The sequence below is a fragment of the Crinia signifera genome, chromosome 9 (genome assembly GCF_055691185.1).
Source record: "Crinia signifera chromosome 9, ASM5569118v1, whole genome shotgun sequence".
Classification (NCBI taxonomy): Eukaryota; Metazoa; Chordata; class Amphibia; order Anura; family Myobatrachidae; genus Crinia; species Crinia signifera.
In genome coordinates, this window is record NC_139225.1 from 128,805,873 (window position 1) to 128,820,354 (window position 14,482).

The window sequence follows — 14,482 nt, forward strand, 5'->3', positions numbered from 1 at the left end:
ATTACCAACAACTGACAAATCGGGATATTTGGTAACCTGTAGTGGAAAGTGAATTAGGCCCTAAGGGGTAAATTTACTTAACCCTTTGAGTGGAAACATCTCTGTGAGAGATGCGCAAAATATCCGCTAAAAATGCCAGCGTCGCTCACATTTGTTATATAAATTCAAATAAAAAAACTTGTAAAAAAAAAAAGCTTGTATTTCCCATTACAGGTCATTATGATGCATAAAAAAGTTTGCTTGGCAATTTTTCACACCTATTTTGACAAATTCACTTGGCACTCAAAGGGTTAAGCTTCTAACAATGAAAAAATGTGATGTTGCCCATAGCAACGAGTCAGATTCTGTCTCATTTTATAGGACACCATAGACAAATGATAGACAGAACCTAATTGCTTGCTATGGGCAATAACACCACTTTTCATGTTTAAAAGCTCAAGTAAATTTACCCCCTAGGGGGGTATTCAATCCCGGACGCTATTTCCGACAGGGGAATTAGCGGCGGGCGCCTATTCAATGCAGTCGTTTCTGACAGCAATGAAGATGTATCTCGACAGAACGGACCCGACCCAGTCGGGTACGATTTGCCGTAAACGGATGCAGATTGTCGAGTTCACGGTTGGATCTCGACAATGGTCACCAGTTTTTGCCATCCGCTCGATAGGGGGAACATTGAATTCCGCCTGCTGATAATCTGGCGAGCGGACTGAAAACGTGACAGGATTCCGACAGTCGGAACATGGGATTGAATACCCCCTTAGTGTGAAACGTATATTGTGCATAGTGATTAGAGGTGAATAAAAAGTACTTGTAAAAACAAAGGCACAAATCACTGTAATAAGTGTAGCACTATTTGTATAACACACAGTATAATGTAAACAGGAACTACTCCCAATGGTGAGGCCATATTTGCACCAGAACCTTGACATACTGTAATGACCTGAGGTGACTCAGTGCTCATGTCATCTCTCTATGTAATGAGTTTAGATGGACACCTGCTGGCTTATTAAATATTAATATCACAATACATAACACAGGGTTGGTTCCTTCAGTGCCGGATTTCCATGTGGTCCTGGGTTATCGATTGATTGATGAATAGCTAGGTTGTGCCCCTGTAGTGAGTGGCCTTTTGGGCTCTGTGTTCCTGGCAGTGGAGTTTGTGGTCTCCAGAATGGCCTCCTGGTCTTCCTGGTCATGCAGGCGAGGAAGGTAGAAGAGGTCAGTGAGTCCATGGAGATCTGAGGCTTTGTGGAATGTCTGCAGCAGGAGCAGCATGGCCATAAGACCAACTAAGAGGTAGACTGTGGAAGAGAAAATGATGTTGGGGTGAAGGAACGAGGGACAAGAAGTAAATGCACTTATCCCCAGGGATCAGAAAAGGACAAAAACAGAGACAGGGTTATGATGATTGGAGGATAAATGGGTGTAAAAATGAAGGAGTACAGGGAGGGAGGTGTTAAGCTGGGTACATTCAATGCGATATTTACAAACCATATGCACAATAACTATATCATTTAGTGTATTATCCTCTATATCATTAATAATGGATGATTATTGGAGATGCACTCTATAAAATATATGAACCCCCTCGCCGTCCCTTGCTGTATTCAATGTAAGGGAGAAATCCTCGCTGTGAGAGGACAGGGAAGATCCCCTTAAAGTCTGAGTCCGCTTCATTTTGTGTCAGGCACCGCCGTTTTAATGGCCACACTCGCTGTTTCCACCTCAACGAATGGAACCAGTGAGGTGGAAATGGCGAGTGAAGGGGAGGGAGTAGAATAGTCTGAATACTGCCCTATATATTACCAAGTGAAACTAATACCACTTTCAGACAGTGGGCGGTATTCAATGTGAATACCTGCGAGGTGCAGCAAATCCTTTTTTGGATTCGCTGCACATTCGCCGCGTTCCGGAGCCTCGCCGGCTCCGGTATTCAACGAGTCAGGGGCAGCGAGCCCCTGACCAGCGAATATGAGCTCCTGCGGCGAATGCCGCAGGGAGCATGAGGACGGTGGCAGGCAGAGAGATGGAAGTCTCTCTGCCTGCCCCAGAACGTTTGTGGGGGGGAGGTGGGCTCCCCGGGTGCCAGGCAGCACAGGCTGCCCCCCGGGGGTGCCAGCAGGGGACCTATATTCACTACACCCGATCGTAACGATCGGGTGCAGTGAATATATGAATATGTAATGAGCGGCTCGGCTCCGGCACCCCCTGCTGGCTGCTGTGTAAAAAAAAAATATATTTTTTTTTAATTAAATATATATTCATGTGCTTACAGCACATGAATAAAAGTAGCATGCCCCTCCTCAGAATAAAATTCCTGATATTTTGACACCAAAATGTAAAAAACAAAACACTTTATTTTAAAAGTTCACATTCCACTTCACCATCAAAAGATAGCGATTGCTACTTGGTGAATCATGGCGAAAAAAACCTTCAAATGTATTCGCCATGTGGTCATTGAATAGGGTGATTCACCGTTTTAGTCCAAAATTCGCCAAACAGCACAAATTCGCCATAAAAACATGGCGAATCAGGCTCATTGAATACCGCCCAGTGGCTGCTGAATAACCCGGCATTTGAAGCACCGGGTTATTTGGCTGCATGCTGTCAGACCCCCAGGAGAGCATATCTCCTGGTCTAAAATTTATACCTGGAGATTTGTTCTATTACACAGGTTTTTCACCTGTGTGAAAGGGTCAACTGGGATCTTAAACTCTGGGTTTCCAACCCTGGTAATTTGCAGTGTCAGACACTTGGAGTTTAATATCTGGATTGACCCTTTCACACATCAAAAGGAACTGTGTATTTCATGAAATTCACATGTGGAACAGCTTCACCCAGGAATTTCATTTTCTGTGTGAAAGGGGTATAAGAGAAAATCCTGTGGTGTGGTGTGGTGTGCGGTGGCTAGGTATAGGAGGTCAGGTTTAGCATCAGTCTATATGGACTGTCCTGCCTTCTCTCAGTGAAGAAACATATGTCCTTGTTGTCGTGGACCATTCCAGATGATAAAGGAATTCGGTGTACTCATTAATTCATCCATTGTTCTGTCATTTTGTACCTCTTACCTCCTTACTTGGATCCCCAGACTAGTAGTGCTTATTGTCTATTCATTTATTACCATGACTCACACACACACACACACACACACACACACACATATTACTTTCCCCATTATCAGTGGCGTACTAATAAATTATGCCCCTCCCCCCCCCCCGGGAAAATTTTAGGGCCCCCTAAAGACCCCCCCCCCCTCCGCCCTGCCTTACCTCTCCTTGATGGTCTGTGGCCGGGAGTCCAGTGACACGCATATTTATTAGCCTGGTCCCGGAGCTCCTCCTGACTCAGCCTCCTTATGAAAAATGTCCCTCACAAAATGGCTGCCCCCTAACAGCAGACCATTTTAAAGATGCAAGAGGAGGCTGCAGCCTCCTCTAGCATCCTCAAAAACGGTTTGCTTTAAGGGGGCAGCCATTTTGTAAGGGATATATTTCATAAGGAGCCAGCCAGGAGGAGCGCCGGACCAGGCTAGTATCTGCGAGTCCACTCCCGACTCTCGGCCACAGCAGATGCGGCGACAGGCGTCAGTGTAGCAGTGGCTCCTGCAGACCCCCAGTGCCGGGCGCCCACACTTGGTTAGCGCCTCCCCGCCGTTGCGGGGTCTGCGGCGCTATTGTTACACCACTGCCCATTATTGTGCTATAACAAAATGAGAATTAATATGAGAATGAGATGTAGAATAGGGGACAGTGTGAGTGATTGTGTCATGCAATAGGGGGCACAGGGAATAACTGCACCCCTAAATCTCCATACTCACAGGCCACAGACACTTTGTAGAGCTGCCGGAGCCACTGGTTGTCCTGCTCGCCAGGGACGTAGTCTCCAAGCCCAATAGTGCAGAGAGAGATAAAACAGAAGTAAAAGGCATCCAGGAAACTCCAGGAACTCTCTATGGCACTGAATATGGCAGAAGGCACCACCAGGAACAGGGTTACCACCGCCACGCTCAGGAGCATGAAATGGACCCTTGTGACCGTCTTGTAGTCAAAGCCCCGATTAATCTGGAAGTAGCGAATAGGCCTGTAGGTGAAGATGGCCATGAGACGCTGGACAGCTGCACTGAGGACCAGCATGGTGAACGGAACCCCCACCAGTGCGTAGAAGATACAGAAGGCTTTCCCGGAGTCTGTGAGGGGAGTGGTGTATCCATAACCTGAGGACAAGCACAGGAAGGATTGGGTTAATGGCTAGTAAATCACAATCGCATGCATGCAGATATTATTCTAAAACTGGGGAGACGGCAATTTTACTTTGCACATCTCAATTTTAAACACTGGTGTCGTTGATACTGCTACTGAGCAATGCTTTGTCATTATTTCAGACCTATATATTTTAATTACAGTAAGTACTAATTGCATTCTTATTCCGCTTTGAAGTTGTTTTGGAACTGCTAACACCAGCATGACAAGCAGACAGGTAGCCAGTCACGGCAGGACATGCTAAAATCACACAGGTTAGCTAAACCTGATATTCACTCATCTAAAACAACATACTCTTCCATTGTAAAGGAGAACACGAACCAGAATAAAATGCAAAGGATTCATTATAAAGAATGTACAGTACTGTATATTATGTTATTCTGTTTTACTACATTCTTCCTTTTGCTTATTATATTGAGTATTATTTATAACCTCCAGGTGTCACTGTTCCTACAACTCTCCATGCACAAAACACTTTGTTTCAATAACAAAAAAATGTACATTATCCGGAGAATTAAATTCATACTTGCCTTCTTTTGAAAACTAGTTTCAGGGAGATTATGGTTGGTAGTAGAATTTTGCACAGTGCTCCATTGAGGGGGGGTGTCATGCTCCACTTAAAGGGCGTGTCTAGTTCCATATATGGAGAGATTGTGAAAAGAGATTGTGAACATGGCACCTAGAAGTGTGGGTGTGTACTGCTACATCTGAGAGGAGTCTTGTAAAATGACTTATATCCAAATGTAGATGAGCCACAAAGCAGTTAGTAAGAGCTACTATACTTGGTAAAGTGCTGGGAAATGGTGCTGATGATTCAATATAAAATGTATCTATATCTATTTCCTTTTTCCCAAAAAAAATGTTACAGTGTAATGTGGGCTAGGTGAAACGAGGGAGATTGCTAGACTTATGAGGGAGAGAGGGAGATTGCTGTTAGTTCAGGGAGTCTCCTGCATAATGCAGGAGGGTAGGCAGCTATGATTCAATTGACTGTGGGAATATTAAAAATAACCATTATATTAAAAATACCACCCTTATGAACACCTCCCTGCCGCTAGCAATACCCTTTTACCAAATACTTTTGTTTTTTTAGAACTGTAATCAATTAAAAGAAGCGCCCATCAGTCAATTATGTTTAGCATTATTAATTCTACTAGACCACTGTCATATCACTAAATACCTGCGTCATTCAAATAGGTTTGTATTTGCATGTACTGTTACTCAGAGTAATTAGAACAGAAATAGGCAGGAGTTTATGGTGTGGTGGGGAGATGTGTTATATAGTAGCTGGTGCCAATAGATGATGGTAGAAACACCTGATTGGTGATGTTAAACACACCCCTTTGATGGTGCACCCCCTAATAAAATGTGCTGCGCACGCCTATAAAAGTAACCCTGTGGTGCAGGGTTTGCCTTTTCAATTAGAGGACTGAAAATGAGAGTGCTGGCCAAATGTAATAGCCTTTGAGTTTGGCGACCGTGCTGAATGCCGGCCGAACTCTGAGGCTTGTTTTAAAAGGGCAATCATTCACATGGCATGGTTTTGTCTTGTAAGTGACTGCCGCTTTAAAAGAAAAACCTCAGTTCAGACGGCACCCCACCCAGCTTCCAAACTCGAAGGCTATTACGTTTGATCATGCGTCTTTTCTCTCGCATATCCGAAGCAAAAAAAAATTTTTTTTTCCCCCTGAACATTTATGTTGTGACCTCTGCGCTGGTTATAGTTCATAAAAAAAATGTGTTTAGAGATAAACATCCTATCTACCCATAAATACTCAGGAGAACTGTGCTTTCCACATGAATATTTTATCATAGACACTTAATACACAGAAAAAAAGTAAAAAGCTTCACAAAAGATTTAGATAATGGACATATAACATTATATATAAATATGTATCTATCTATCTATCTATCTATCTATATATATATATATATATATATATATATATGTTACAATAAAGAATATATATATATATATTAAAATAAAGAATATATGGTACTTATGTAATATCTGGGCTCCCGTTTTTCTTATGAGACCGCGTCCGCTCGCCACACTATGTAAAATCAACTCCATGCGGAATTGGATAGAAGGGGTATGAAAAAATGGGGTGCATTTAACATGGGAGCCCAGATAATACATAAGTACCGAATATATATATATATATATATATATATATATATATATATATATATATATATATATATATATATATATATAGATAGATAGATAGATAGATAGATAGATAGATAGATAGATAGAAATAAAAAGTTTGATTTTTCACTGTGTCCCCTTTAAATGATCATGCAGTCATATGATAAGTCTGATGCTGTGATTCTGTCAATATCATACGTGGTTCCAATAAATATGTATTAGCTTGAATGAATACAATATCTTCCAGTGGTAAGTCACACTACGATATCAGAGAAGTTAATGGCACAAAGATGGTAAAAGGTCAGCACTTATTAATTGGAACAGTGTCCCGCATATCATTTAAATTGCATGGCAGTTACCCTCGCTCTTTTTGTTAAAGTCAGACTCAGGGGTGACCCCCACATTCTCCAGCCTCTAGGCAGCTGCCTAATGGTAGAGTTCCTGCCTGGAAGAGCAGGCCCATCCCACGCCTCAGCACCGCATCCCACTTGCTCTCCTAGTGAAGCGATGTCTGATGTGGAGCTAATACACGGATTCACGTCTCCGTGTAGAGGGGTGGGACTAAATAATGCAAAATTGGGTGACTTTAGGCCCGCCTCCTTCTACACAGAGCCGTGAATTGTGGAAATTTACAGCTGATGGCTAATGACGCATTGCCCGGCTGGTCTGAGGATAAAGCCTCAGATCACTTGCTACCCCTTGGTATGGCTGAGTGAACTATGAGGTCATGCATACTGTGTGCCTCAGCTCCATCCATGAGGCCTCAGCAGTCCCATGGAGATGACACCCTTAACAAAATGGCTGAAGACTGTTAATCAAATGACAACTGCAGCCATACTGCATCCAACGATGCCCGTACTGGGTCTGACACATGCTCAAAAGTACCAAACATAGCTACTTTGTGCTTTTTGACATTAATGCGCCTGGACTCGAATCAGGCCCAAAAATGAGTGAGGTCAGTAGTGCATAGAACCGGTGTATGTTAAGAACCATGCACACTAGACGAGAATGTAAATGATATACACTCAGCGATGTGCGGGACCAGGTTAACCCTTTTAAACAAAAGAAATACTCACGTTGATCAGCAAATTACCAGTTAGAAATGCTGGATCCAATCATTTGCTTTTCTGTGTGAAAGGGGGGATCAAACTGGTACCGGCAAAACAACCTGGCACTCAAATGCCTGGTAAAAGCCGGGATTTAGGGACAATTCTACTGAAAGGGGTTTTAGTTTGATGACCAAACCTGATCTACGCAGGGTAGTGGTGACACTAGCATTTAGATTTGATTAATGATCTTGATCTGAGAAGTTCAGTGACTTCAGCATTACCGTCTGCCCATTATAGCCAACCCTTTATCACAGAGCTCTTTGGAACAGGGAAAGGTCAGTCCAATGTTCTGCAGAAACAAAGAGAACTATTAACAATGACCTACAGTAATTATCTGGAGGTTAGCTCCCCGGCTGCAGTCTCTGGCTAGTCAGCAGGTTCTGAGCTGGTCACATGAACAATCAGTTTAATATTCACTTTTACCAAAAACTTTCAGCATTAAATTAGGTCACGTCGTTGTTATTATTATTTACTGTACAAAGTTCCACAAAAGCTCTGCGGCGCAGTACATAGGGTAACCCCATACAACAAAAGCACATAAGTGCACAATGGTAATAACAAGATCATTTACATATATCATATATACATAATAAATTGATTGCTTAGATAACATAATTATGCAATCCCATTCCCCGCTGCCGGGTGTGTGGCCGAGTTGGAGGTCAGAAGCGCAGCAGGTCCGACCTTAGACATGCAGCAGGACCGCACATCGGATCAGATGTACAACACAGCCTGACCCTTTGGAATCGGGAGAAAAGTGGCCAAATAGGACTAGTGTATGGAGTTTCACTATCCAATGTTCCCTTTTCCACTACACTGTATTCCCACGATCCCCTCTGGTGACATAAGCCGCCAGAGGGACCAATCAGCAGCTATCTGGAAATTCTTTGGTAAAGCTGGGTACACACAGGGCCGGCGCCACCACTAGGCACCTCTAGGCATTTGCCTAGGGCGCCGGCACCTGGAGGGCAGCAGTTCGCCCCTCACCCCCAGAGAAATGTGTCAAAAAATTGCTTCCCCGGCATCCCTGCAGTGCTGGGGTGTCCGTGCAGTAGGGGTACCTGCAGCGCCGTCATGTGTATAAAGCTGGCTGCGGCCGGCGGGGTCCCTGTAGTGAATAGCAAATAACTAGCGCTATGCGCGCGGCGGCGCGGGAAGCGCTAGTTATTTGCTATTCACTACAGGGACCCCGCCGGCCGCAGCCAGCTACACATGACGGCGCCGCAGGTACCCCTACGGCACGGACACCCCTGACCGCCCCAGCACTGCAGGGACGCCGGGGCAGCAATTTTTTTCACAGGTACCACCCCCCCACCCCCCGGCACCGGGGCGCCCCCACCCCGACTCACCTGGGGCGCTCCGGTGCCTTGCACCGGCCCTGGGTACACATCTATACAATCGTCAGGCCGTTCTTCCGTTCTGGGTCGGACGGCCGTTCAATTGTATAGGTGTGTACGCTGTCCTAACTCACTCTGTACGATCAATAAACGGCCAAAAACGGTCTTGTCCATCCACACTCGGTCGGTCAAAGGTTCTTTGCTGTTTAATTTTCATCCGACAGGACGGGCCCATATCGGAACAAAAGTACAGTGTGTACGCATGTTCGATCGATATGCTGGCCGTTCTTGCGACTATACTGCCAAAGCTGGAACGCCCATGTGGGCGTACCATAGCTGCATAATCTCTCCTACAGCACAAGAAGCATTCACCTTTCCCCATGTTTATGGGCATATGGACATATACGGCAAACTGCTATAAAGATGCGGAAAGCGACTACGTAGTCACTTTGCCGTATCTGTCCATAGTCACCCTGCCGGCTGCTATAAAGATGCGGAAAGCGACTACCTAGTCAGTTTGCCGTATCTGTCCATAGTCACCCTGCCGGCTGCTATAAAGATGCAGTACGCGACTACCCAGTCACTTTGCCGTATCTGTCCATAGTCACCCTGCCGGCTGCTATAAAGATGCGGTAAGCGACTACCCAGTAATACTGCACATTTTCTTCTGAAGCCTCTCTTGGCTACAGCGTTAGTTAGTTAGAGACTGCAATGTTGTGGCCATAGCAGCAACAATGCAAGCCCGAACCTTTCTTTTCCTCAAGCTCATGATGAAAGTGGTAGAAAACAAATGGAACAAATGAATGAACATACGTACGTACGTATGTACGTATTCTCTGCACAGCCAGCACTGATCTAAAAAAGGAATTCACTTTTGTTTAGGTTCTGTAATCACACCGCTTTGTTTTAGTATGCCCTTAACCCAGCCCATTATGATAATTATGTTTATATATAAACATCATGTCAAAAGCCCAAATCGGGAAAGTGTGTACGGTGGTACAATCTTTTTCATGCGACTGTTTTGACGGGAGTACATTGGACGTCGCAAGTAAAATTGTACAGGTGTGTACGCGCGTATCGGCTATGGCCGGTCGAACAGTCGCAAGAAAACAGGGATTGTATAGATGTGTACCCAGTTTAAGCGCTGTTTCCACTGCAGCTCAACCAGGGAAGGCCCCCTAAAAAACCTTCTTGTGACCAGGGACATGAAAATACCTGATTTTTTCTTGTTGCTCTCTCGATTAACAAAAATCCCAGGTAGGTGTGCGTTCTTGAAAAAAACAAAAAACAAAACAGGTTTTTCAAGTCAGTGGAAAAGCGGTATGAGAACATGGAAATGGAGGGAGCTAGGTTCAGGGAAAATGTAAAGAAAATTAACTTTACAGAAAGGGATGTGGACAAGAGGAATAGCCTCTCTTCAGAGGTGGCAGAGACACTTGAGAATTATAAACATGCTTGGGATAGGCCAGGCGTAGGCACCCTGTGACTCTCCAGCTGTCTGAAGTTCCAGCATGCCTTGCCGCACTTTTGCTATTAGGGAGTGCTAAAACAACATGCTGGGCCTTGTAGTTTCACAACAGCTGGAGAGCCACAGGTTGCCTACGCTTGGGATAGGCATACAAAAATATCCTTACAATGATAATTGTTTGAAAAAGAGTTGAGATTGCCTAAGGATAAAAAGAAGGGGCAGACTAATCAGAATCAGCTTTATTGGCCAGGTATACTTGCGTATACTATGAATTTGTTTTCAGTTTTCTGTGCAGCAGCCAGGTGGGTAACAAGTAAAAAACATACATGGGCCAAGTGGTCATTATCTGCAATCAAATTCAATGTTTCTATGTATGATTTTGGGCTATTATACCCCAATTATTTAATTGGACATTTGTCCATCCAAAACATGGCTTCTGCAATGTATTTATACACGGGTCTAAAGTTCCGGGTCTGTATTCCAAAAACCCGGGTCGCCGGCTGTCTGAAAGGAAACGACCCGGGTTTTTGGGATTATTACACATTGTTAGGCACTGAATGGCTCTCCTGGTGGGGTGCTGGCTGATTGGTTGTGAGGATAGGCTTCTCTGATTGGCTGGGAGGGCATGGCAATGGAGCTGGCCTCTGAGGTCATTAGGAAGCTGAAAAAAGGATAGCATGGCCCACTGGTAGAAGCAAGAGGTGAGAGCTGCTGGCAGTGAGAGGGGAGGAGGATATCTGCAAACAGATGACTGGGACAGTCAAAGATGCCACAGTGTACTCAAACATTGCAAATATACTGACAGCCATGTGAGGTAACATGTATCTTCCAGTATCCTTGTGTCATGCCATGGTTAATTCAATGCAGTGAGCAGTCACCACCCACTTTTGATGACCTCATCTCTGTGTGCCTTTAAAACTGTCCTATTCTTATGACACACAGAGTTTTGCAGGAAAAATCCGGCTTCTGTGTGAAAGGGGTCGACACGGGAAATACCCGGGTTTTTGCTCCTGTGTGAAAGGGGGTCAGCCCCTTGCTGCCTAGTTGTACCCGGGTTTTTGTATCCGGGAAATACCTGGGTTTTTGGGATTTTTCTGTCTGAAAGGGGTATAAGGCTATTTTCAGGCTCTGGTTTGAGGATCAGGATTTGTTTTAAGTGGGCTGAAGACGGAAAGGTTTTCTCATCCTAATTCAGCCTACAGTAAATAATTGTTGGAAGATCTAGGACTGCAGATTAGGATACTAAATAAGTATGTTCATAGTACAGAGCCCCGGAGAAAATCACAGTTATCTGCGCTCTAATTGCACACATCGCTAGCTGAATAAACATGCCTTGGCCTTAGAGAAATGATATGAGGTTTTGGTAGTGTTTGCGAAATCATCTTTTATCATTTTTGACAGAAGCTCATATACAGGATTATATAATTGAGTTTAATTAGCACCAGGCAGCTGTGCATTTATGTATTGGAGACAATACATAAGGGTCAATATAATTCATCATCATAAAACTGACTGGGTCGACTCCTGGTAGGAAATATGGAAAGACCAGGCTATGTATCCATTCCTACGCTGGGGGCTGTGGTAGAGTCTCGGGCATGGACTGGAGAAAAGGTTGAGTACCTACTCCCTGACAGGGATTTGAGCAGTGGCTCCTGGAAGGGAGAAACACTAGGCCCCCTTAGTGCTCTCATTCCAGGGATTAGGGGGCCTCTGATGGAAAGCAGTGAAAAGCCTGGTTTAGTATCCATTCCTATGCTGGGGGTTGGACAGACCCTAGATATAGGACCGAGAAACACTTGGTCTTCTGACTGGAAAGTTGGATGCCTAAAGCCAGAGGAGCTATTTGCCCCTGGTGCCGCGTTAGTCAGAGGTGCTAGAACATGTACAGGTGTTTTGCTGCCACCTTGCACGCGTATGGCACGCAGCACTGAGCACTTCTCACTTGCAGGAGGGATTTTCATTACCTTGCGGCTAGGGCAGGATTAATTTTTTACACCCCCCAGTCTTCTGGCTGGGGGTATTTTATTTTTTTCATTTTTGTATATTTCAAGGGTCATTTTTTTCAGGGGTTATGGGCATGACATCACCTCGGCTATATCCTCATGGGGAGAGCTGAAGTCACCGTTCCCCCAGGGGAAGCATCGGCCAACCCTGGGGAGAATGGGAAGACCCTAAACAGCAAGATGGAGGGAAGTCCAACGACCATTGCCCCTTGGGGGGTTGGGAATGGGGTCCCTCTATGCTTTGGCAACAAGAGACCCACAGACACTCCCCCCCCCCCCCCCTCAGTAGGCCTTTTGGTTTGAGGGGTTTCGGTAGCAATGGCGCCTTTGTCCTTTTGGAGAGGTCCTATGCCCCAACACGTATTTGTTCATGCACTGGGTGATGAAGCCAAGCACATAGAAAAGAAAAGAGACACTACTGACCCAGACAATTAGATTCATTTTAGTCGCGTGTTCTGAATAAAGAAATCCACAAAACATGACCTGCTGGAATAACTGAGGACTGAAGTTGAGAACCGCTGCTTTAAAACATATCCTGCTTTTAAACAGCAGTAACTACCAATATATAGGCAATATATATATATATATTTACTGTCAAAACCAGGATCCAGCTTGGGTAATTGAACATGGTTTTCAGTGTATTGAAAACACGTTTACTATGCAGGCTGGACCCGTTTAGTGGTGGGTCTTCCCTCTGATGGATTATAATAAGTACATTGGGCAGGAAGGGGATGCAGAGATCCCCTAAGCATAATAAGTATGTCCATGACATGTGATACAGTTACAACAGAATGAGTGTACCGGTTTCTGGCGCAGAGCAGCAGCACATTCCATATTTGTTTATTAATTACATGACCTCCAGCTAGGATTTGGGCTTTATACTGAACAGGACTATGGTGTATTTACTACCTTGCATCGCTGTGATGCCCCCTTTGGGAGATTGGACACACCCCTAAAAACGTGGGTCCCTACTACTGCATTCCCCTGGTGGGCCCTTCATGCCCCAGTCTGACATTGCCTGCAGCTCTAAGTGCATGAGACATACAATATGTAGTGTTCCCGCTAGGCTTATTTCCCAGGGCGCTGCGGCCTGCCCCTTTAAAAGCCGCCAAATTCCGCCCTGCCTGTTTTTTACCGCCCTGCACAGTAAATAGCAGCCACTGCCAAATTAAGGTCTGTGGGGGCCCTGGGAGGCAAGTGGTACCTGAGCACCGGGGTCCGGGCAGCACAGGCGGGCAGGAGGTCCCTGCGGTGTATGGGCATTCAGCAGCGGGGTCCCTGCGGTTGTCCATACGCCGCAGGGACCCCCTGCCCGCCGGCACTGCCTGGACCCGCTGGCTGCCACCCATCGGCCGCCGCAGTAGTGTATGCTGCTGAGTGTGGCAGCAGGTGTAAACTACCCCCCCCCCCCCCAGTGGTGGGCTGGGCAGGGTGCCAGCTGCCCCCCGGCCGGTACATTACAGGCTCTTTGGGGCCGCAACTCCCTCTGCACCCCCTTTAGACTGCCTCCAATGCTGGAGATCCCCTTTCACCCCTGTCCGACGCTGAGAGCACAGATGCTGAAGCTTATTTTCATCAGAGCAAATGAAGCGGACACCATGAGCTTGGCGGTGACGGGCTCATGGTGTCCACTTCAGTTGCTCATCTGTAAATAGGCTAGGGACCATTGATGATTCAAAATCATTGACAGTTCATGGCCGATGTTGAATACTTTTGCCATCGATGGGGGAGAACCAGATGGTTTCCCTCCATAGATCGAAACAGCAAAACAATGTTTCGCTGTTTTTTTCCAAAGTGCCAGGAGCATAGCTCCGCCCCAACACCCGTGAATCCCCGCCCCCGTGTTTTGATTGGCCCACAGGCCAATCAATCAAACACAATGGATGACCATCGATATGTAAAAATAGTTTAGCATAGTTTAGCATAGTTTAGCACTATCGATGGCCAGTTGTACAATTGTCATCGATGGCAATGGCAAAGATGGCCATCCCTAAAATACGCTCTATTATTACATGTGATGGCGCTACACGGATCTCTTCCCCTCCCTCCCCCCGTACACTACATCATAGTGTGCTGCACTTGACGTCCCATGTGCAAAAAGAGAGGAGCCATCAAGATGGGAAGCGGTGCTGCTGCCCGTGAGCCCTCAGCCCA

General features: G+C 45.5%; 1 protein-coding gene across 4 annotated transcripts in view; it reads right to left on the reverse strand.

The window, feature by feature from the left end:
• Positions 1 to 815: 815 nt before the first annotated feature.
• The window catches only part of KCNK6 (potassium two pore domain channel subfamily K member 6), a 53,308-nt gene continuing 39,641 nt past the window's right edge, over positions 816 to 14,482 (reverse strand). For all 4 annotated transcript variants that reach the window (XM_083159760.1, XM_083159759.1, XM_083159762.1 and 1 more), the window contains exons 3-4: positions 3,818 to 4,213; positions 816 to 1,301 (exon numbers count right to left, since the gene is read on the reverse strand). In XM_083159760.1, the coding sequence (XP_083015886.1) occupies positions 1,078 to 1,301; positions 3,818 to 4,213 (620 nt within the window). In that variant the 3' untranslated portion in view covers positions 816 to 1,077. The remainder of the gene's footprint in view (positions 1,302 to 3,817; positions 4,214 to 14,482) is intronic.